The sequence below is a fragment of the Vespula vulgaris genome, chromosome 21, assembly GCF_905475345.1.
Source record: "Vespula vulgaris chromosome 21, iyVesVulg1.1, whole genome shotgun sequence".
In the NCBI taxonomy this organism is placed as follows: domain Eukaryota; kingdom Metazoa; phylum Arthropoda; class Insecta; order Hymenoptera; family Vespidae; genus Vespula; species Vespula vulgaris.
This window is the reverse complement of record NC_066606.1, coordinates 262,750-285,521: the sequence shown is the minus strand read 5'-3', so window position 1 is coordinate 285,521 and position 22,772 is coordinate 262,750. Positions and strand designations below refer to the sequence as shown.

The 22,772-nt window shown below is 48.5% G+C and overlaps 1 protein-coding gene across 5 annotated transcripts in view; it reads left to right on the top strand.

Moving 5' to 3' along the window:
- Positions 1–22,727, top strand: part of LOC127071244 (uncharacterized) — a 45,208-nt gene extending 22,481 nt beyond the window's left edge. For 2 of the 5 annotated variants that reach the window (XM_051010287.1, XM_051010283.1), the window contains exons 2-8: positions 14,178–14,313; positions 15,106–15,301; positions 15,440–15,650; positions 15,784–16,108; positions 16,187–16,453; positions 16,537–19,651; positions 19,730–22,727. In XM_051010287.1, the coding sequence (XP_050866244.1) occupies positions 14,178–14,313; positions 15,106–15,301; positions 15,440–15,650; positions 15,784–16,108; positions 16,187–16,453; positions 16,537–19,651; positions 19,730–20,077 (4,598 nt within the window). In that variant the 3' untranslated portion in view covers positions 20,078–22,727. Of the gene's footprint in view, positions 1–5,548; positions 7,056–14,177; positions 14,314–15,105; positions 15,302–15,439; positions 15,651–15,783; positions 16,109–16,186; positions 16,454–16,536; positions 19,652–19,729 lie in introns of those variants that run through there. The other 3 variants (XM_051010286.1, XM_051010284.1, XM_051010285.1) reach the window with 3 other exon arrangements.
- The last annotated feature ends 45 nt before the right edge of the window (positions 22,728–22,772 follow it).

Genomic DNA, 22,772 nt, shown 5'->3' with positions numbered 1-22,772 from the left:
CACCTTGTGACGATGCACTTTCACGATCGTGCCGAGCGAAGCGCCGCGGCGGCCTTCGTAGTACCTACACACCTATTCGAGCCAGCCAAGCACATTCCTCGCGCGTCGAGTGCCTGCGTTTATAAAAGAAGGCCCCGCTCTCTCCTTCTCTCCTTCTCTCCTTTTCTCTTTTTCTCTATTTCTTCGTCTCCTGGTCCCTCTCTCCCTCTCTCTCTCTCTCTCTCTCTCTCGCGCGCGCGCTCGCTCGCTCTCCGTCTCTCTCGCACACCATCCGTCGCTTCTTCCGCGCTCCATTGCCCCATCGTCGGGAAGAGGGATCGATCGAGCGATTTCGTATCCGATTCCGCGCCATTGCTCGTCTCGACTTTCGCACTGCTCGCAAACGCTCGAAGAGAACGTCGTCTCGACTTTTCCCACCGTCCTAAACTTTTCCTTTCGTTTCTCCTTATCCTTCGATTTTTCTCTAATTATCTCTCTATAAATTCTATCCAACAATAGTGTCTTACGTAACCGCCTAGTCGTTAACGCCAGTCGTTATCAGCCGACAAACAAACGGTAAATTGATAGAAGCGCCCGTCTAAACGACATCGATCTTCTCTCCGAGCGAGTGAAATTTCAGTTTCCCCATCGCGATATCGATTCGGAAAAATTAGGTTAGAATCGTGCGTCAGATCGAACCTGGAAACCTTTCCACCGTCGATATTCCATCTCTCGTCATAATTCAGTCACTTCCTCTCCTTATCTCGGTCTAACACGCCGTCTCTCAAAGATTTATAAGCACGCGGTTAACGGGAAACGACGATGCTAGGGTTTCCTCCGATCGACCGACCCATCCATCCATTCGTTCATCCATCCGTCCATCCATCCTTCCTTCTCATTCGTGACCTCGAACATCGACCCACAGTACCCTCGTGGAAACGACTGTTCGTAGCTTCGCGAGTGCTACTCCTTTCCCTCCCGCTCAATCTCTTTCCATTATTCCGATCGATTTTCTTCGTCCGCCTCTGCTTCCGGATCATGGACAAACTTCTCCTTCCCTTTCTCTCCGTCGTGCGCGGAGAGAAACAACGATCTGGAGGTATGCCAACTCGACGCTCTTTTCGTCTCTCTCTCTCTCTCTCTCTCTCGAAAACAAGTACGCTTCTTTAGCTTCGTCTCTACCGATTTCTTTTCTACAAGGGATCCTCCGTCGACTCGTAACACGCGATACCGTTCGACCTTCGATAAACAAAATCTTCGGGCCGTTTCGAACGTCAACGTCTGCCAAGCGACGTTTTTCCGCTAGAAAACGGTTGGTCCTACTTTCTCCGCCATTTTCGTCGTTTTATCGTTTCGATAAATTTCAAGAGGCGATCCTACGTGAGAACGATCGAATGGGAAGAATAATCGGCGTAACGCGAACATTCTCGTATAAATGTTTATTCATCGACGCGTTTAAAGCCGCTATTAACGGTCCACCCTCGACTCTCTTCGGGCGTTCCAACTAACGACCACAAAGATAGTATGCACGCTCACGCTCCTAGCCCCATCCTCTTCCTTGCGGGATTATCGATCGGCTCGGCTCGGCTCGGCACGCCCGGCTGCGCTCCCGGGCCAGCCAACGAGTTAACTCGCGTCCGGAAAAGACCCGATCACTTTCTAATATCGTATAGCGCCTGTACGCGTAACACCGAGGGATTCGTGCTTCTTGTCCAATGACCGGAAATTGGCGCGGATCTCGAAAGAGCACGCGCTTCTCGCGATCGAGTATCTTTGATATTTCAGCTACCTCGGCGTACGATGGAAAACGTCCTAGGGTAACTCGCACGATGCTGCTCGATGGACGAACGCATTCGTATTTCTTATCGCCGTCGCCTTGGAGAAAGTAAGCGTACCGACGATCGAAACCAACGATGCCGTGCGCCTCTGCGCCATTAAACCGGAGTCTGTGTTCGTATCCATATACAGGGAAAAGCGTCCAACGCAATCGACGTTACTCGTATCCAACGTTCGTTTCGTTCTCGATTAAAAACGCCTCGTACATGGGATCGGCTCCGCTGCCGAGCTTTTCCCGTAAGTTACACGCGATAGACGATCCGTAAGAAATATTTTCTTATCGGTCGATTTTTAATCGATCGCGTTTATCAAATTTGTTTTGCTTCTTCCGAGCGTTTTCCCTCGGACACGACTTAATATTTTTATGAACACCTTGCTTGGACCTGTTCCACTTTATAATAAATGATAGCGACTATATTAAGAGTGTTCGATAACGAGGCCAAAGATAGCCCGAGCGGCATTAGCCGATATCTTTCGTCGCAAGCGTACCTTCGGAAGTAGAAAGATAATTGTAAACACGGAGAGAGAGAGAGAGAGAGAGAGAGAGAGAGAGAGAGAGAGAGAGAGAGAGAGAGAGAGAGAGAGAGACGCTCGTACGACGTTAACGCGTCCAATTATACGATCTTGTTTTTTAGCGCATAATCACGAACTCGTCGGCTTCGACCTACCGCAATCGATACCCTCGTTGTAACTCGCGAGAAAATATTTTCCTATTGTTTGCGTTTCTTTCACGTATAAATCACGTATTGTTTCGAGCGCGCGTTAGCTTCCTTCTTCTTTCTCTTTACTCTCGTTTATTCTTTTCTTTTTCGATTTTCTGTAAAATACGTACGATTACTCTTATACCCCGATATATCCTAGCCAGACGATGATAATTTTCTTCTTTGCTACGTCCAAAGTACTTTTCTCGTTCTAAGAGAATTCCTAGAACGACGAAGAAAACTTCCGAATTGGCCGATCGTTCGCAACGAGTATAATCTTTCAGTCGTTATTGCAGCAAACGACATGTTTCGTAACTCCGAGCGAATCAGTTTTGAAACATGGTTGCAAGTGGAATTTTCCAGCTACGTTGCGTGACTCGCGACATTGTTCGAAAAGGTTTGCGAATGCACGCGTCGATCGTTTCTAATAGATTTTTTGGTAGGATCGCGTGAGAAACGAAAGAGAGAAACGGTTTTACATAAGGACCGATTTTCCTCGTCGTCCGTCGAAAACTTCACGATACTCCCTCGTTAGATCGAAATCTCCGTGCTAATTAGGCAGACGCTGCGATAGATAGTTTTTCCGATACGTTCCTCCCTCTTTTTCGTTCTCGTTAATCGCATCTACGAATCCACGCGTTTCTACATCGCACGCGAGGAAAAGCTCGTTCGACGAGGGTCAATTAGATCGAGTTTCGCGAGTTGCGATGCATTCGAGTGAATTACCATCGTCCGTTTTTTATGACGTCCGCGTACAAAGGAAATCGCTGCTACGGTCTATCCGTTGGGCGATTTATTCTAGCGGCCTTGCGCCAACTGGTCCGCGATATCGGTGACTCCGGGCGTGCGTTTCGCGCTCAATGCGTACGTAAAAGTCTACGCGTGTGCGTAGGATCATTGCGGCTCGAATTCGACGGTGACGTCGCGACGTCCGGTGTATTTCCACGAATCGAGATTCCAAAGGGGCGTCGTGCCTCTCATCGACGCGTTGCTCTTCTTCGTCCACTCGACTAGCCGAATTACAGCTGTTGGAATGTTTCTCGTGTAGGAGACAACGGCCTTAATCTCTCGAGGGTACAGTTGGCAAAGATTCTAGGTGTTCGTTTATTTTCGTCCGGGATGATCGACCCGCGAGAGAATCGAACGAGTAGGTACCTACTCTCGATAAACCGATCCTCTCGAATTCTCTCAAGAGTTTTCTTTTCGAGCGACCGTCTTGCGACTACTTTAGAGTCTTTCGATAAGAGAAGAGAAAGTTTCAGGGTCGACCGACGGGATTGGATCTTTCGCTCAAAGTCCTTTGGGACAGCCTCGGGTATCGGGCGTTTTTCCCAAAGTCGTATCTCGATGTTCCTTCCGTCCTATTTCCTCCTCTCCTCTTTTTTCCCCTTTTCATAGCGCGAACGGGAAGGACTCGGGTGTTAATTAGATCGTCGCGATCGGTAAGTACGTACGCGAAATCGATTATATCATCGACGTATCGCCAACCAAGAATCGGTTACCTTCCTCAGACTCGTCTGGAAAGTGGCCTCGAGGCAAAGAGAAGAACGAGTCAGTCAGCTGGCCGAGCTGCTCGCTTCTTCGCGCGCTCCAAGTATCGAGTTTACGTAACTCTCGGCTAGCGGCCGCGTATTTCCTACGTACTCGCAAACCCGTCGACGTGCATAAATACGTACGTAGAGATTATACCACACGCGTACGCATCGACGAACGAAGTGTCGACCATTTTCTTCGACGCTTTCGACGATTGCGATATCGCTGTAGGACGAATTCCTCCATTTTCTCGCGCCTCGAACGCCGCGAAACGCGGAAGCGAGCTGCGAGTCTTTGAGAATCGATTACGATCGTTCGGTTTTCGTGCGTAAATACACTCGCGTTCGTAACTTATCTCGCATTTACATCTACGCGTATAGTACTACGTAGAATCGTACAGTGCTTTTTTTTCTCTGCTCGCCAATGTTTACGACGCGTCCTCGCACAAATAAGTTTACCTTACTTTATTTACAACCTTTGTTTAGAGTTATTTCTTACGGTCGTTCGTACAAATGGTTCGGTCGGTACCAACTCGTGAAATTCAGTCCACGAGAAGAAGTACGTCGGATCGTACAGGAATTCTGCTTTCGGCGTAAAAAGAAGACAAATTCCTTTCGCGTAATCTCGTAAAATCGACTTGTTTGTTCGCCTATCTCTTACACGCACACATACTCCCCTTCTGGCTTTCTCGCGCACGCGCGGAAAGCCGGAGATTGAATTTACGTAACTGCGAGCAGAGACGAGCACGCGCTCGCAAAGGGGAACCGACTTTTGTAGTCCGGATTGCAATTCTTATCGCTTCGTTTATCGAACGCAACTTAGTTAAGAATCGTTCCGTGTCGTCGGTTACTGCATCCTTCGAAGAACGAAGAACGAAGAACGATAAGAACGAGGAGAAAGGCGAGAAGGCACGTTCGTGATATCGTCTATTCGCCTCTTCGAATCTACCTGCATTATTTCGAGATAGATACACTTTCGTCGCGCCCATAACGATAAATTTTTCCTAACGAAAATAGTCTCCTTCGGTTCGGAGTAGCGCACGCTTTACGACGGAAATATCCACCGTTCTAAATAACAATCTCCTCTCTCGCAGGTGGATATTTACTCGAGCGTAAACAAGAGCACGCTTTGTTCCTCTTACAAATATGCGATGGAAAAGATGTTAAAGGAAAATACATACGCGTAAAGCGCGTGCAAACATAGATTCTTGTCTTTTATCGTCGCACTTAATGCGCTTGCTATTTGCAAGAGTCACCGGTCTTCCGCAAACTTCTTCCGAAACGTTTCTTAGCGTCGATAAAGTAAAATAATAACCGATATCGGTTAGTCGTAGATACTTCAGCCTACGACGATGTTACGAAAAATATTGGATAAGTACGGAATTATATAAGATCGATTTAACAATGGAACGCATTAAGAAGTCCGACCAACTCGATCTCGGATTTCGCTTCTCAGCGATATCGATTCGACCTTCGAGATTCCTCGCGAGCAAGCGTCGATCGTTTCTCGGTGGACTCGTAAGATCAAAGAGTTACGTCGGATGGCGGATTTTCTTTTTTGCGAACGCTAATCACCGATAGATAAGAACGTTCCTAGCAGACACCGTGGCACCATGGAAGAAAACAAGAACGCTCTCTTTACTCGTACGCTCGTTCGGCCGAGCTCAAGGATACGTTCTCTCGGTCTTCGATCGTGGAGGAGTGATGTCATTAAAAATAACACCGATAAGATCGCGACAGCTGCAGGCCTGCTAAAGGAATAGAAAAGAGAAAGAGCTGGACGGAGATGGAAGGAAAGAGAATCGTGTTTATCCTCGATACGAACGTTTTGCTTTCGACGAGAGCGACATAAATTTTAAATTTTGCGATAATATGTAGTTCGACGATATACGATTCGCATATTTCTCGTGACACGAACATCAGGTTACAATTATACTCGAGACTTTCCTGACGCGAGCAAACAGGTTTGTCACGTGCACGTATCCTGAACTCGTTGATGTAACAAAATAACGATATATTAAACACATGTACGCGCAGGTAGTACGTGTTCTCTAACGACGAACGAGCGAGAAATTTTTGTCTCTTCCTTTTTTTTTGCCATCTCCTTTCTTTCTTCTTCTTTTTTTGCTTTCTTTTTTATTTTGTTTTTTCTTTCCTCGAGGTCACAGTCGTGAGAAGAGCAAGACGGATGGAGCAAAGAGCAAGATCTTCCTTTTCTCTCGAAAAGTAGCTTTCGAGCTTACGACGGAATCGAGGAGACCTTAGAAATCGTCTTATAGCCGAGCTACTTACGTTCGCGCGTTATCCTCAGGCACGTCGACGTAGGCGTACATAGGAAGCCTCCGCGTTTACGCAATTACATCTAACGGTACTCCGTGCCAACGGCGACACCTAGAATCCTGCGAAAATCGGCCTACGTCCGGTCTTTGCGATCGCGTAATAGCATCAGCGTTGCGTCGAGACTATTAGCAGTGAAATCTCTTTAACGCGTCGACGAGCCACGAGCCAGAAGTAATAGCGCATCTGCCCGTACGTCTTTCAAAGGAATCGTAAAAAAGATTTGCCACGAATGCGTGCCTGACGGTTTCGGAAAGGACTCTCGCTGTCCTCGAAATCGTTTAACCGACGTCCTTTGGATTTCTCGCGTTATCGGAACGAAGAACGATGACCATCGAGACGTCGACTCCGTGCCAACGACGAGGAAGCTCAACGTATCCCCGCTCGCTTTATCGTCGAAGACGGACGTATAAACGAAAGAGCGCGCGCGAGAGAAAGAAAGAGAGAAAGAGATGGAAACGGTGCACGGCAGCGCGATTTTCAGCCTTGACATTGTCCTCAGCTGGCTCGAGCTTACGTAATTCAACTGCGAACGGAACGAGCCACGTGCTAACGCGGCACACGCCTAATGTGGTTGCTCGCGCGTGTCCACGCTCTTCGCCGCCCGCGAGTAGCACGAGCGGACGAGCCAGACCGTGCAATTCTGGTACGCACCGGCTCTTCTTCCTACGTACGTATACTACGCGATATAACATCTAGCACGAAGAGTCGAGTCGTCGAGTTTTCATGGTCCTTCCTTTGTTTCCCTAGCGACAAATTTATTCGAAATTGATGCGCGCTCGTTGAGCTTTGACTCGCGATCGTTTAGCCTCGTCGAGACGAGGACGCTCCGATACGATCGAGCCATCGTTTCCAGCATGCCTGCGATGTATCCGCGGATAAAAATATAACAACGTTACGGGACGTAGGATTTTATTGTACGGCCGGTTAATTAAATCATTTTTAATTACTCCTCCGCGAAAGTTAATGCCGTCGTCGTTTCTTCGAGAATCGTTTTTCGCCTTCGTTGAAACGAACGAACGCCCCCGATCGATCGTAGTCTCGTAGTATCTTTCAAGAAAGAAAGAAGCGTACGAGTGGATTCGTTCTCTCTCCCTCCTCGGCGAGAAAAAGAACCGGATGCGTTTTCATTGTTACCATGGCCCGTTCGCTCAAGTTTTGCCAAAGATTCGTCATTCGCGTGTTTCTTCGCACACGTTAAAGACAACGAGCGAACACGTAGGCGCACGTATGTAGAGAAAACGGGTTCGCCGGCTGTTCGTCACGATTTCACCTTGGAACACGTGACCGAGCGGTCGAAGAAAGCTACGTTCCACCACGAATGTCGCCGTCTTGGTCGTCGGCGTAATCGTCGGAAGGTTCCTTCGTTCTCTTCTCGCGTAGGTTCGGTGCTCGCGAATAGCGTAGGACGCGCGCGCTTCTTACCTCGCAAAGCCGAGATTCGAACGCTCCGATCCAATCGAGTTTACGTTGCTAGCACGATTTCTTCGCCATCGGTGTTGGCTGCACGAGCGCTACGGTAAACTCGGCTCGAATCCGTTGTATTTTACGATGAGTCATCTCGGTAAATACGGTCTATTTCGTTGGAAAGGTCGATATCTGGTACTCGGACTCGACGATTCTTGCATTTGCATTTGGATAATTAAAACGTTCGCGCGAACTCGTGGACTCGCTATAATTTTCTTTTAAACCTTGCGGAGTAACTCGGACGTCGACTTGGATGTCAATTTCATCAGCCTCGTCAATTATTCCCTCGGCGATGTAAGAGCATCGTCGTTCTAAATCCGTATCGATATATAAATTGCGGAGAGTGCAAGCTCAAACGTTCTAGTCTTTGCGATTTTCATTCATGCGTCATTGCTCCAGGGTTAAGTGCTCGGCAGACGTGACAGTGATTCAATCGCAGAAACTTTCGTTACCCAACCTCGAACAGGTTACGCTAGAAGAGCGCTAGCATAGGCGTTTGATTTACGATTACGAGCTGCCGCACGTTGGAAGAAGGGGACACTGTCTCGGAAACAATGCGTTCCTCTCGCAGCGAATTGCGACGAGTCCAAGGTCCGAGAGCCTGCGTACGCGCGCGCGTATTAGCGTATACACGTATACATGCGTACTCCACGTGCAACGTCTCGCAGTTCTGCGAGCTGGGAGATGTGCATCCGATTGTAACGATATGTTTCAATGGGTCGCATTCTCCAACTTTTTCTCCGCCCATTCGTCCCACGACGTAGTTGTTTCTCTCGGTCAAGGACGCGAGAAAGGGCTAGATCGGAGACGCGCGAACCATCGCTATTCGATGGTCGGCGTTCGAACGCGTCACATGCAAATCGCAACGTCGTGAGACGGTGGCGACGATGTAATAATTCACAGAAGCGATACGCGTACGAGTCGTGACTGCGACGACGCAACGGCGGCTAATGAACGTTGCGGAATATCGGTGTAACGAAAGAAAAAAATTAGCTAACGAATCGTGAAAAGAAAAACGAAAAAAGCGATTGGCTAGTCAGTCGATAGATCGTTCGAACAAAGAATCGACGGACCGTCGGAAAAGATATCCGCTGCAGCTCTTTCATTCTCGCTGCGAGAATCGTTAGCGTGAGGAAGCTGCTGACTTTCTCGCGATACATGGAAGAACGTTCGCAGAAGCGGCGATCACGCGAACAAAGAAGAACTATTTCGGTCCTGCCGCTTCATGGAAGTGACCCGGCATCGTCCACGCTCGTCGTTCCCTTCGTATTTAGGTCGCTCTGCTTGCACACTCTCGTCGCACCCCGTACCACGCGCGAACGTACGTCGTTGGATATGAGCCTTGTTCCAAATTTAGTATCAGGCTCGGTCTCTCGAAAGGCTTCCACCCTCCCGCGTATATCACTCTGTTTATTTAGTCGTTCACGTAGGAAACAACCGAGGAGTGCAAAAGAGAGAAGAGGGAACGCGATCGTTCTCCCGTGAGACTTCTTGCTCGCAATCTACCCCTTTCGATAAACCATATCGAACGAACCATTCGAGATAAAGACGACGTCATTCGTTCTACCCTAAACGTACCTATTCCCTGAACGATCTTACGGATCACAGGCTCGAGCTGTGTCATACGCGAATCGCAAGTTTCCTTCTTCTCTCGTATTCGGCTAAATTTAAATACGCGTAGGACCGAGCCGGCGAATAATTTCCGGTCATGTCCCAAAATTCTGTCTCATTGGATCCTTTCTTATCGAGTGTAACGTCCAATGGCAAACGAGACGAAGCGAATAACGGTAGCAATTACGTCTTATTTATCGCCCTGTCGTCGCCCGTCGAACACGCTCGTTGTTTTTTAAAAAGGCGAGTGTTCGCTAGAAACGAGCAACTTTTCGGTCGTTGTGCTCGTACGCTTCGCCTTTATTCGACGATAGTCAATCGCATAATCGTATCGGACTTACGTAAGTTGTTTACACCTTACGGGAGAAGGCGCGCGCCTGCGCCTTCCGTTCGTCGATGCGGAGAAGAACGTCCACGCTCTTATCTCCAGCCGTACCAAAGATCGTTCCTCGATCGAGCGTAGTATCCTTTCGAAGGACGCTCGATTGTTGCATCGAAAATCTGCAAGAGACATCAGTCGCACCAATTTTTCTAAAATCGTAGATACTTTTAACGTCGAACAAATGTTACTCGTCGATTCCATAACACCGATAATTTGTAACTTACGATAATAATTAGACTTGGATATATCTTAAAGTCGAAAATTTGCCGATAACTCGATATCGCCAAGGTGAGACGAATTTAGACCACGATCGATTTCTTAGCTCTTTCAAAGAATATACCTCGGAGCTATGTAATATATCGTTCGCAAAGTTTTACGACTCGGACTATCGTAAAAAGTGATCGAGACTATGCACCATGTTTATTTGCGGAAGGATCGATGATTTGACGAAACTCGGCTTTCACGGATATCCTACGCGAGACGTAGAATAATCGCAGCCGTTGAATCGTATTAAAATTATTAGAAGCGATAGAACGGAAACTCGATCGAAGTCAACGTCGCTTGTTAAGAAGAATCGGAGCGTTCTCGTGCAAAAAGATTTCCCTCCGGGAGAGAATATCTTCCACGATGAAGAACTTTGACGCATCCGTTCATCTCGCGTTTCGTCTCGCCCTGTCTCGGATAAAGCGCGCGAGTTGATATTCTCTCTCTCTCTCTCTCTCTCTCTTTTTTCCTTTTCGATAATCACGATTCTCGATGTTAAGTCGAAGTTGACATTTTTCTGCGGAAAGAAAGGAAATATCCGCGCGCGAGAATAATCTCAACGAGGCATCGAAGTTGGTCGCGTTGTCGAGGACAACGCATTCCATGGTCGCGTGTGCGCGCGCACGTGTGTTTTTACGAGTTGAAAATTCCATAATACCGATTCCTGGTAGGACGAAGGTGGGGAAGAGGCTATATAATCGAACCTGAAAACTAGGTCGCGACCGTTCGATCAACATCGAGTCGTCTCTTTGACCTCGGGGCTGGCTGTTTACGCTTGTCCCTTATCTCTCTTCTTTTTTTCCGGATTTTCCACTCGTTTCTCGAGAAACGGTACCTACTTGCATTCGCATGAATCTTTCATCGATCTCGCCTATGACGAGTGGGTATCCTTATAAGGGACGAGACTAATTAATCTAGAAGCGCGCTTCGAAGAAGAAGATGCGCTTTTTCCGATGCGGTTAATCGGATCAATAGATCGATCGATATCTCTCTCTCTCTCTCTCTCTCTCTATCTCTCTCTTGACGCCTTGCCTTTAATCTAGAAACATTCGCGTCATCGTCGTTGCGAAATCCTCTTGGATTTCTCGGCACACGCGTTCACGCCTGGTGCAATTATCCTTTCGATTGTTACTCGAGGTTGGAAGGTGAGATTTTTTTTTGCGCGCGTGCATTCAAACGCGTTTACTCTTGGAGTAATTTTTATCGATCCGCGTCTTGCGATCTAGTCTACTCGGAAAAACGACGCTAAGCTATATAGTAAAAGAGGCATAGAGAGAGAGAGAGAGAGAGAGAGAGAGAGAGGGTAAGGAGATAAGAGAAGAGTAAAGTGGCAATCTCGAAAGGCATTTCTTCGACTTTACGAGTCAATTATCTTAACGTTGGCTCGGCTCGGAAGACCGCGCCAGGCCGATCGATCGGCGTTGAACGATGCGCTCATCGAAAGTGTTGCCACGCTAACTGGAAATAATAAGGCTTAGGAACGCTACAGCAACGAGAACGAAGTCCACGACGACGGCAGAGACGAAACTTGTTTTTTTTCGTCAGGGAACGCGACGCGAAGCGACGACGCTTTAAACTCGATAAGCTCATTAAATTCAAGCAAATATCTTTTTTACTTTTCGATCGATGAGAGTCGACGTTTATTGGCTTAAAGAAGAAATCTTTCTAGACTTAACGATCGAGTAACGTAAAGTTCTAGCGACGAACTAATAATAATCTTTCTTATTTTTTGTTAATTTCGATTCCGTCAAAGCGCGTAAACTCGCTCTTTCTTCGTGGGTAGAAATTAGCGTATAAGGAGAGCGTATAAAGTCGATACTGCGAAAGACATTATATCCGTACGATGTAATTAGAACGAGTCGTCGTAATGGTCTCGTGTCATCGTGCCTTAATTCACCGAACGACGGACGAAACGATTCTGGCGAAACGAGCCCAACGGAAGAAGCAGTCGCTAGTGTGTCGTCGTATACCGTGAACGAATGGCGTGATTCTCATCTATTTCGCAACGTTGTTCGATACACGGAGCCAACCGTTCCTTTTCCTACGTAAAACGAATTCTCATTAAACGCATCGATAATAGCATTGTCGTTGATACGAGTAGTTCCCATTTCGCGGGTTCCTCTTTGCGGTCTCGGAATAATTTTCCAAGGACGTTTTCCGAAGATCTTCGAAATCGAAATTTTATTCCTTTCGTTTATTCATTTTCTTTTCCCAGTTGAAAACTTTTAAAGACTCGTGTTTTCGATTTCACTTTCGAATTTCACGCTGGCTCTTCGGAAGGAAAACTTTTGCTCGTCGAAGCGTTTTCGGTTCCTTCTTGCTCCGCACTTGTGAACTAGTTGATCGGTACGCGTCTTGCAAACTTCTCCGGTGCAGTTTCGAAGCGGATAGTCGTTCGAGGTCAAACGGTCGCTCGGCCAATCGTCGTCGCCCTCGGGATTTAGGTCGACCTATGCCTGCGGCCAAACTAGCGTTGCTTCGCCTCTAGGCTCGATTAGACGATTGAAAAGGAAGCAAAACGATCCTCCAGGAATCGTTTCGCGAGAACCAACGGAAACGAAGATCCTCGTCGTTGCGAAAGCGACGGCGATTCTCTTCGCGAGAAGAGAAAGTCCAACGCATTGTCCTACGTGAGATCGATGAATTTTTCCGAGCGTTGTTTCCAACGCTTTTCTCAGCACCGTTGCGAATTGAATATTTCCTTGCTCCTTAATGTTCAGTAAATTTACTTATCGAGGTGCAAGATATTTCGTGATCTCTTTACGTGCGCGCCTTTTTTACGTTTATAATTTTCACTCGTCGAGGCCCAGGAACCGCTCGAAACAGAAAAATGTAATGATCTAGCTCGATCAAGTTCCTTTCCTCGGAAAAGTAGGATCGCCGTCCCTATTTCTCGAGGTATCTTTGCCCGAGCGTAATTGCGTCACGACGAATGCCCTCTCGAAGGAAGGAGTTCTCCCGTCGGTCGTAAATCTTGGAAAGCATTTCAGTCGCACGTATAACGGACACCGAGCTTCGGTGTATACGCTTCGGCATTCGATGGGATTCGCGATAGAAAATCTTACCGCTATCGCGCTTCGAGCTACATTTTATCGCGAATCCAAAGCGGACGCTCCCTAAAAGGTATACGAAAGAGAAACATCTTTCCTTCTTACGTAAAACGGACGTTAGACGTACGCCTTCCGATAACGTGCGACACGTCGTTCGTCGTCGTTAGCTTTTATCACGTGCGATTCGCTCTTTCTCTCCTCTCTCTCTCTCTCTCTCTCTCTTCGATCGAACGGAAAATGAATGTCGCGAACGATTTATGATCGATCGGATATCGTGCGATAAGACGATTTCGCGTTCGATATATTATGTATGCGTGTATATATATATATATTTTTTGAAGAAATCCTATCATTAATTATTACTTATATACGAACGAAAGTTTCTTCGAGAAGAGGCGGCGAATTTTTCTCGTTTTTAATTAGACGCGACGTGTCGTCGTTATAATAGTTCTTTTTTTCGTAAATGAAAGTTGGCTCTCGTTCTCGGACGACGAAGCATAGATTCTACGAGAAGGCGTTCTTTAATTCGTCGAAAGTTTTGCGAGACATTAGCGACGCGTGTACGTATAATTTATTATATGTATATACTACATATGTACCTTTGGTACAACAGCAGCGGTTGGCTTTCAATCGAGCTCGCTCTTTCGTAAGAAACACCTGCGAGTCATTATCCCTCGTCTACCTTGGCTTTCCCCTGGCATAAGGCAATTCGATTTGCGGCACGCGAAAAAAAGAAACAGCTACTACGTTCTCCTCTCCCGTCATGAATGGAGGATCGTTGTGATTGACGTTGATTCGTAGGCGGGATCGATATTAATACTTTCACGAAGCTACGATCGTCGAGGACTCATCGAAAAACTTTCGATTTCGTTGGAGAATCTCGTTGTCCCGTTTCGACGTGCGTACCGAAAAAAAATCGTTCGGTGACGTCATTTCGACCATTCTCGCCATTCTCAAATCTCCCGCGCTTCGACGTTTGCGTCAGGTACATACGTATATGCATATATATTTGTTTCAGTCGTCTTTTGCGATTATACGGCAACAGGAAGGTCGCTACAATTTCTCGAAGAGTACATCGCGAAGGAGGTCCTGCCATGTTTGGGCGACACTCGAGCATCGACGTCCATCTGCAGTCTACAATCCTCTCTCTTCAGGTAATTGATAGACCGACCGTTCTCGGTGTCCTTCCATCCCACCTCCCCCTCCTCCCTCCCACACTCTCACTCTTTCTTTTTTCCGTTCTACCAAGCACCGAACGATCGCGATAACGATCGAGGCCGAAAGAACGCTTATATGCATTCTTAAACGCGAACGTGTGCATCGCCCGCGGCCACCTGCTAGAGTCAGCGATACGATTATACACCTGGTTCTCAATTCTGCGAACGGTTTTCGCTTAAAGGTCCCTATAACTCGGATTGCGTTCTTACGAAAGCGAACGTGATCTTATCGTACGAAATATTCTCCTTTCGCGATCGCGAGAAACGATTTGTCATTTCAAAACGTTTATATCCATCGACCTTTCAACGTGCCCGTTTGCCACGTACTCGAATAATAAAAATGACAAATTTCTCGACGCTTTTATTTCTTGGTTCCGTCGGCGAAAAGAGAGAACGGAAGGTATGAAAGATGTAGAAAAAAGGGATTCGATTTTGGCAAGTGCAAAGTTTCCTCTCTCTCTCTCTCTCTCTGTCTTCACAACTCGTTTCTAATCTTGTCATTACGTCGGCGTGTAACGCGTAACGTCGATTCGCTCGCATTTCTCGGATACATTGGCGCTGACGTGCCCAGATCGATATTCAGCCTGCAGTACCAAACGCTCGCTGCCTCTCCAAAGTGGCAAACGACGAGAGGTAAGGGCATGGCAACGAATACGCGACACGAGTATCGACGTTATTTCGTTACGTTATCGAATTTTCGTTAAACTCTTATCGACGAATGTTTTCCAGGCACGAAGCAAGAGACATCGTTAGGCATGCCGTTGGTGCCGACGACCAGGATGCGGTTTTATTCACGGGTCAAGGTTCGGCCGGTGCCCTTCGCACGCTTCTGCGACATCTCGATCTCTCAAAATCCACCGTAGTTTTCGTGGGCCCGTTCGAGAACCACGACAACCTACAGCCGTGGCGTGAATATGGTGTCAAGGTAAGGCAGAATAAAACTTACGACCGTTCGGTCGTTTGCTTTTCCTTTTTCTTCTTTCTCTCGTATCTTTTCTCTTTTGGAAAGAAAGAGTCTCTCGAGCCTACCTACACGTATGTGACGAATTTACGTATCCAACAGATGATACGAGTGTCCGAAACCCGCGAGGGTTTCTTGGATTTGAACGAACTCGAACGAGGTCTGGCCAAGATGCGTGCGGAAGGCGTTGCGCAAATGATCGGATGCTTCAGCGCGGCCAGTCGTATAACCGGGGTTTTGACGGATGACGTTGCCACGACCCTTCTTCTACATCAGTACGGTGCCCTCAGTGTCTGGGATTATACCACCGCAGGTAACGATCGTCACGTTCTCCCGACGCGTGACAAAAGTAATTTAATGTCGCGAACGCGAGCGATAGGTTCTCGCAGGCTCCTCTTTCTCTCCCTCCTTTCTAAAATCATAGTCAACGTCGTCGTGCCTTTCAGCGCCGTATACTCAGATCGACATGAATCCGCATCTACCGGGAATGAGCGAATCCACGGCGCACAAGGATGCAATTTTCTTCGCTGGGCACAAGTTCGTAGGGGGCGTCCAATCCCCCGGGGTGCTCGTCAGTAAAAAATTTCTTCTAATGGACGAGACAAGAGCCGAAGACATGAGGGACAGTCATCGGTACCTGACCAATCCCGAGCTTCGCGACGAAAGTGGAACCGCCGGAGTGGTGGAGAGCATTCGTTGCGGACTGGCGATTCAACTGAAGGAGAACGTGACGCCACGGGCGATCGTCAATCGTCAAGACAAAATTTCCAGGTGAGCCTTTTCGTACCGCGCAACCGCGACCGATCTTTGCGCCAAAACGAAGTTAATCGTTGTTATCCCGTTCCGTAGGCAAGTGCTGGCCCACGTACGCACAATTCCAGAATTGATTTTACTCGGGAGCGCATCGCAAAACGTCAAAAGGCTACCCATCTTCTCGTTCATGGTCCGGCACCCGCGTGGCACGTTTCTCCATCACAATTTCGTGTGCGCCGTGTTAAACGACGTTTTCGGCATACAGGCCAGAAGTGGGTGCGCTTGCGCCGGCCGTTACGCTCACAATTTGATGGGAATCGACGCGGAACTGGCGAAGGAGTACGAAAATTTATTGACGCAGAGGTAAGTCGTCGCGTGAATCTTTCGTTCTTTCGGCGCTACTTGGGAGACATCGACCAACGGCGTTTTGCATCTATACTTTTTAGTCGAGCCAACGAGGGAAGCGAGGAGGTCAACACCGAGGCACTGAGGCCCGGATTCGCCAAGCTCTCCTTCCCCTACTTCATGTCCGAGGCCGAAGTCGCGTTCATTCTGGAGGCCTTGAAGATGGTGGCCACCGAGGGATGGAAGCTCTTGCCGCAATACGTTTTAAATCCTCAGACCGGCGAGTGGCGGCACCACACCAACGGCATATTGAAGGAACGAAAATTGTTGGGAACTATCAGATACACCGACGGCAGAATGAACGCGTCCGAAAGGAGAGCGTCCGGATCGGGCGCTTTTCCGCAAAGCTACGCGGACTGCCTGCAAACGGCTCGAAATATTTTCAATCGTGCGCGTAAGATGGCGCAAAGGTATCCCCTGCAAACCGATCGTATCTTTAACTTCATCTCGGAACAAACGGAACCGTTGCGCTGGTTCATGTTGCCGAGCGAGGCGCAAGATCTGCTTCTGGGAAATTCTCAAAACGTGAAGCAGGAAGTACCTTTCAATCCCACGTTAGCCTCGCACAGGATCGCGCACGCGACACCGGTAACGAGCACGCACGAGAGTCTCGTTAACAGTTTGACCACGGCCAACGGCATGAGACGCCTGAACAGCGACATTCCTCGAACCGGCAATATCCCCATATCGCCGAATTCGCCGCGACATCGAAGTCTTCCCGCGCTGAGCACGATAAGGAGAAACGCGAGCGCGTCGACGACCGAGGCCAAGGCTAGTACGTCGGAGATCGACGGCGGCGGCACCGACGACAAGCGATCGATGCGAACCGAGAGCGGGAATTCGTCGACTGGTGGTGGTCACAAGTCCCCCGCCACTTGCCCGAGCTCGCCGATGCCGATACGATTCGCCGTGGGCGAGGCGGTTACGCCGTCGGCCCTCTCCTCGTGCATGTCTCACGCGGTGGTGGTCGATCGACCGACGAAGGAACAGAGAGATTTGATGGAGGCGAGGGACGGCGGACGCGCAAGGTGCAACTCCTTGGGTAGTACGACCGGGACGAGTAACAACGCGAGCAGCAATCGGTCCGGTATGTCCTCCTCGTCCTCGCCCATACCGGTACTCCCCTTGAGCCCTCAAACGTTGACGAGTTTGGGTTTCACGCCGCCGCGCTCGGACGTTAACGGGTCGAAACAGAAACGACTTCATTGCAGCTGCAGCAGCCAAACGGAGCTTAATTCCCTCGAGTTGGACGCGATGAGCAATCTGAGCCATTCCATGTCGTCTTTCAATTATCACGGCGTCGCCTCCCCGCCCTCCTCGTATTCCTCGGTCGGAGAGTACGCGGAAAGGCTCGTCGGCGGCGGTAGGTCCTCGCCCATATACTCGAACGTCGGTCAAAGATCCGACGACGATTTGAGCGCTTACTTGAAGGAAGTAACGAAGGAGCTGGCGACGGAGATAAAATCGGAGATTCGCGAGGTCATATCCAAGGTAGACGACGCGCTCTCGGAGGCCAACACCTCCGAGAATACTCCCCAGCATCACTCGCGCAATCACAGCGCCGTTAGCCAGGTCTCCAACGAGGACCGACAGTTCAGGCACGATTCCTTTACGGCCAGCGACATCGCCGAGTACTTGATGGAATTTTCGAAGGAAATGGCGAGCGAGGTCAAGTCCGAGATCAGGTGTATGGTGAACGCGGTCGACGGGCTTCACAGGCACTCGCCGGACGCCTCGGCCTCGGACGTGTCGTCGAACGGATGCGAGTCCCCGGACAGAGGGAGAGCTTCCTTATCGAACGCTTCTCCTCGGGTATCGAATTCCAGAAAACACGGTACCTCCGAGATAACCGGTAAGATCGGCGAATTGACGCAACAGGAGAGCAAGATGTCCAGCGAGTGTTCCTCCGACGAGACGGTGATCTTCGTGATGAAGCCGACGGAAACCGAACGGATGATCGCCGGTAATCGTGCCAAAACCGACGACGAGAACGACGTGGACGACGACGTGGACGACGATTCCCACGAGCGTACCGGACCGGAGGACATGGGCGACGCTAGGAAGATCCTACCAAAGATTTATTCGGCCGTGAATTCGGTAAGTTCTCAGGACAGTGGGATCAACCTTTCCTTTCACGAAAGCGACAAGTCGATCGAATCGACGGAATTGAAACGTAGCAGTAGCGCCGAATCGAATTCCACGAACAGTTACGGTCGAAAGTCTAGAACGACGAACTCGATGTCTGGTTTATCCGGTAAATCTTCCTCGAAACAGCTCGTACGTCAGAACGACGATCTCTCGGAGGACGAGGAGCTGTCGTCGGACTTGCGAGAGGAGGACGGCGATCCGGAGGAAGAGGGTTTGAAGTTCGAAGGTAAAGACGATACGAGGAACGTTCAGCCGCGCGTTCAATGGCACTCCGCGCCGAGAAACATTTGGAAACCAACGGTCGAGGCTATACAGGAGTTCGACATGATTCGCGACAACGACAGGGTGCTCCTGTGTCTGTCGATACTGGGAAAGGACTCGTTGTCTCTCTTGCACACGCTACATCAGTACAGATTGCACGCGAGGTCAAAGGGAATCGATTTCGAGATCGGCGCTGCCACGATCGACACCGGTGGCACGACGTTCGATCGGCTCGAGACTACGAGACATTTCAAGGTTTTGGACGTTCCTTACTTTTACGAAGAGTTGGCGGTCGATCCGACGACGACCACGACGACGACTGTGACGCCGACGACGACCACGACGGCGACTGTGACGCCGACTGTGACGCCGCCGCCGCCGCCGACGACGACGACGACGACGACGACGACGACGACGGGCACGGAGAGTCAAGCCGAGGAGTCCCTTTCCAACGAAGCCTGCAGCTTTTGCAACAGATCCATCAGAGCGCAATTGTACGCGATCGCGAAACGTCACGGTTACAACGTATTGGCACTCGGGCAACACTTGGACGACCTGACGGAAGGCTTCCTCTCGTCGGTCTTTCACGGTGGCCAACTAAAGACCATGAAGGCGCATTACTACATTCGCCGACAAGATCTCCGGGTCATCAGACCCTTCGTCTACGTCAGCGAGAAGGCTTTGAGACAATTTTCACGAGGCAAACGATTCGCTTCGTACGAATCAAAAACGAGTGAACTTTCGGAGGTGAGTTTCTTTTTTCGTTTTGAACCGACAGATGGGAATTTATCGATCACTCGTTAATTCGATTCGATCCTCTTCCAGAAACAGAAACACGGCAAAGATATATTGATCCAGCAACAGGAACGAGCTTATCCGCGTATATATTGGTCCGTACGTACGGCCCTTCGGCCGTTAATAATTTCGCACGGACAGTTGCCGGACTTCGACGCGACTTGCAGCAATATGACCAATAGTCCGAGCAGTAGCAGCGGGGTCAGCAGCGTCAGCACCGCCAGTAGCAGCAACGCCGCCGCCAACGGTGGTAGTAATCAACAAAAGAGGTATCGAAGGACGAAAACGAATTCGGTTTCCTCGGCGTCGACCGTCCACCATTCGTCCTCCCAACGACTCGACGACAACGACGAGACCGACGAGGAGCCGGTCCTTTGAGGAGGACCGTTCGCGAGATGGGATCCAAAGCGGCGTCCTTCAGTCTCATCTTCGCGTGCACGTCGACGAGTACCCCCGTCTACGTCAGCCCTTCTCGCACGAAGGAGACGACAGCGTTTCGCCGCTACGAACGCCGCGGCTGTCGTCGTTGCGAACGAACCGGAGTCGTTCGAGCATTGAACGAAAGGAAAACGGAAAGGGAAACGACTAAATTCCAACGATTGTCCATCGCTTTGTTTCGCAAACAACGACGACGCGCATATTTTGACTTTGGAGTTCGCTTGAAACTTTACGTGATACGGAACGAGCGACGACGAGATCATCGAATCTTTCTTCTTTTTCTTCCGCCGAACACGTCGGTTTCTTTTCCTAGTACATGTATGTGTATGCGTATATTATGTGTTGGCGTGCGCGAGTCTGGCCAGCCGAGAGGGAAACTCGGAGAGGATCGAGCGTCGACGGCGATTACGGCGATTACGGCGGCTGAAAAGCACAAGAGAACGTAAACGAAAGAAGGATCGCTCTCGTCGGTATCGCTACCGATTGGTCTTAGGTGGAAGACGACGGAAAGGTCGATCATTCGATCTACTCGCGATCGAGAGAAACACGGACGATACGACGATAAAGTGTTTGGTGGTATACGTAGAGTCGTCTCGAGGAGAGGACGTGGGCCGTGTCGCGTTTGTGCGTCGAACGCTCGTCGAACGCTGTCGAACTGCTTAGCGTACTCGTTAGCGCGTATAACGTCGTTAGAAAGAATTTCGAAGTGGATTTTGACGTTAGGATTCTTCGTCGATTAGTAGATAAAAGCGGGAAAATGGAAAAGCGTCGAGATACACGAAAGCAGTTTTATTCGTCTTAGCTGAAACGAGTCTCGTATCGTTTCGAATACTCCAAGACGATTTTTTTCGCGCGGTCAAGGAAATTGTCGGCCTTGATGTTCGAACGTTTCACGAGAGGGATAAATAACATACGTTGGACGCGCTCGCGTGTACGTATGATTATCGAAAGATAATTTTACGACGCTTTCCAGATTCCATTTATTTCGATTGTCCGCAACGCACGGCATTGCATGCACGCATAAACGCTTATGCAGAAGAGGAGAATGACGAAGAAAATGAAAGAAACGCGAACGCTGTTTAAACGAATCAACCGAAAATCTTATTCTTCTCGAGTGATAATAATCGTAACTGGGATTATCTAACTCAACTCTTAATGGACATTATCATTAATTCATGCTCCTTCATATCTGTAATCTACGTTAGACCGACATTAGTAGTTGCGAACGAACGTTTCGCGCCGTGAAAGGCGCGAATGGGAAGGAAAAAATAAAGAAAAGATAAAAAACGCGGATAAAGCGGTAGACGATACGCGATCGATTCGAGCAAAAACAGTCGCTCGAACGACGTGGCCCATACGTCGCGATGAACGTTTCGTCGCAGGAAAGAATTTCGAACGATTCGTAACGAAGTTCCGGGTTGATTTTTTCATCGCGAAGCTCTGCGCACGAGAGGCGATCTCCGATTTTGAAAGATCTTCCCTCGTTCGACTTTTCGATCGAAAGGAATACGTACGCGTTTCTCGTGCACTTTCTACACATGTACTTAGTTGTAAATACGTACAGATGTAAGGAAAAAGAAAAAAAAAAAGGAAAAACCGCGATCGTTCGAAGTTCACACTCTTGACGACGAACGAACGAGGGAGTTGGTTTCGATCTCGCTGGTTTAGAATTTAGGGAGCTCGAGTGGTCGCGTATCGATGCATCGATTTAAATCGTTTTTGATCGGCGATACGAGCCAACGCTCGATCGAACCGATCGTCCACGTTTAACGTAACATTTTCCTTATTTTTTTCCTTTTTTTGTTTAGGGCCGTATACAGAAGCATAGGTAAAAGAAAAGCGGCGATCGCATTGATTTCTTCTCGTCTATTCGTTGATCTTTTTTCTCTTTTTTTCTTTTGTTTTTTTTTTCTCTCTTTTTTTTGTCTCACCTGTTGTAAGATAACGCGAGAAAAATCCGACAGCATTTTTCCGTCCTGCATTTGTCAAAATAGCGGAAGGACGATCGTTGCTGCGAAGAAGAGAATCGTATCTTCGTTTATGAAGAATCTCTTACGTTACGAAAAAGTCCTTTACGAAGTCGCTGCGATCGAAAAAAATTCTGCGAATAGTCGAAAAGTAAAACCGAAAAATCGTCATAACTCTTCTATTACGTATGACCCAATGTTCCATACGGCTATTGTATGTTCGCTGTTGTTAGAACTCGTAAGTCTCGCATTATAGCTCGCATGTAAAACGCACGCAACGTAAAACAAAAAAAAAACAAAAAAGAAATAAGTCGTCCATCCGTCGTACGTCTTTCGTGCCGCGTGGATTTTTTCAAAGATTCGTTTCGTCTCTACGCCGCGAAAGAGACAATTGGACAATTGGACGAACGAAAGGTTGGATGGTGAGAGCTTGAGGGGAAAAAGGTTGGAAAATGGTGGATGAACGAAGGAAGGAGTGGGAGAGAGCGAAAGAAGGAAATCTTGATCTATAAAATCCTTACGAATAGATATTATTATATTTTCCGAGAATTACGAGAGGTCATTGTTACTGTAAAGATATGTAAGTTTATTTATCGCTAATAAAAACGAATGTTTAAAGAAAATATGGTAGATTCGATCTCGATAGAGTGATTTCGCACGAGAAAGAG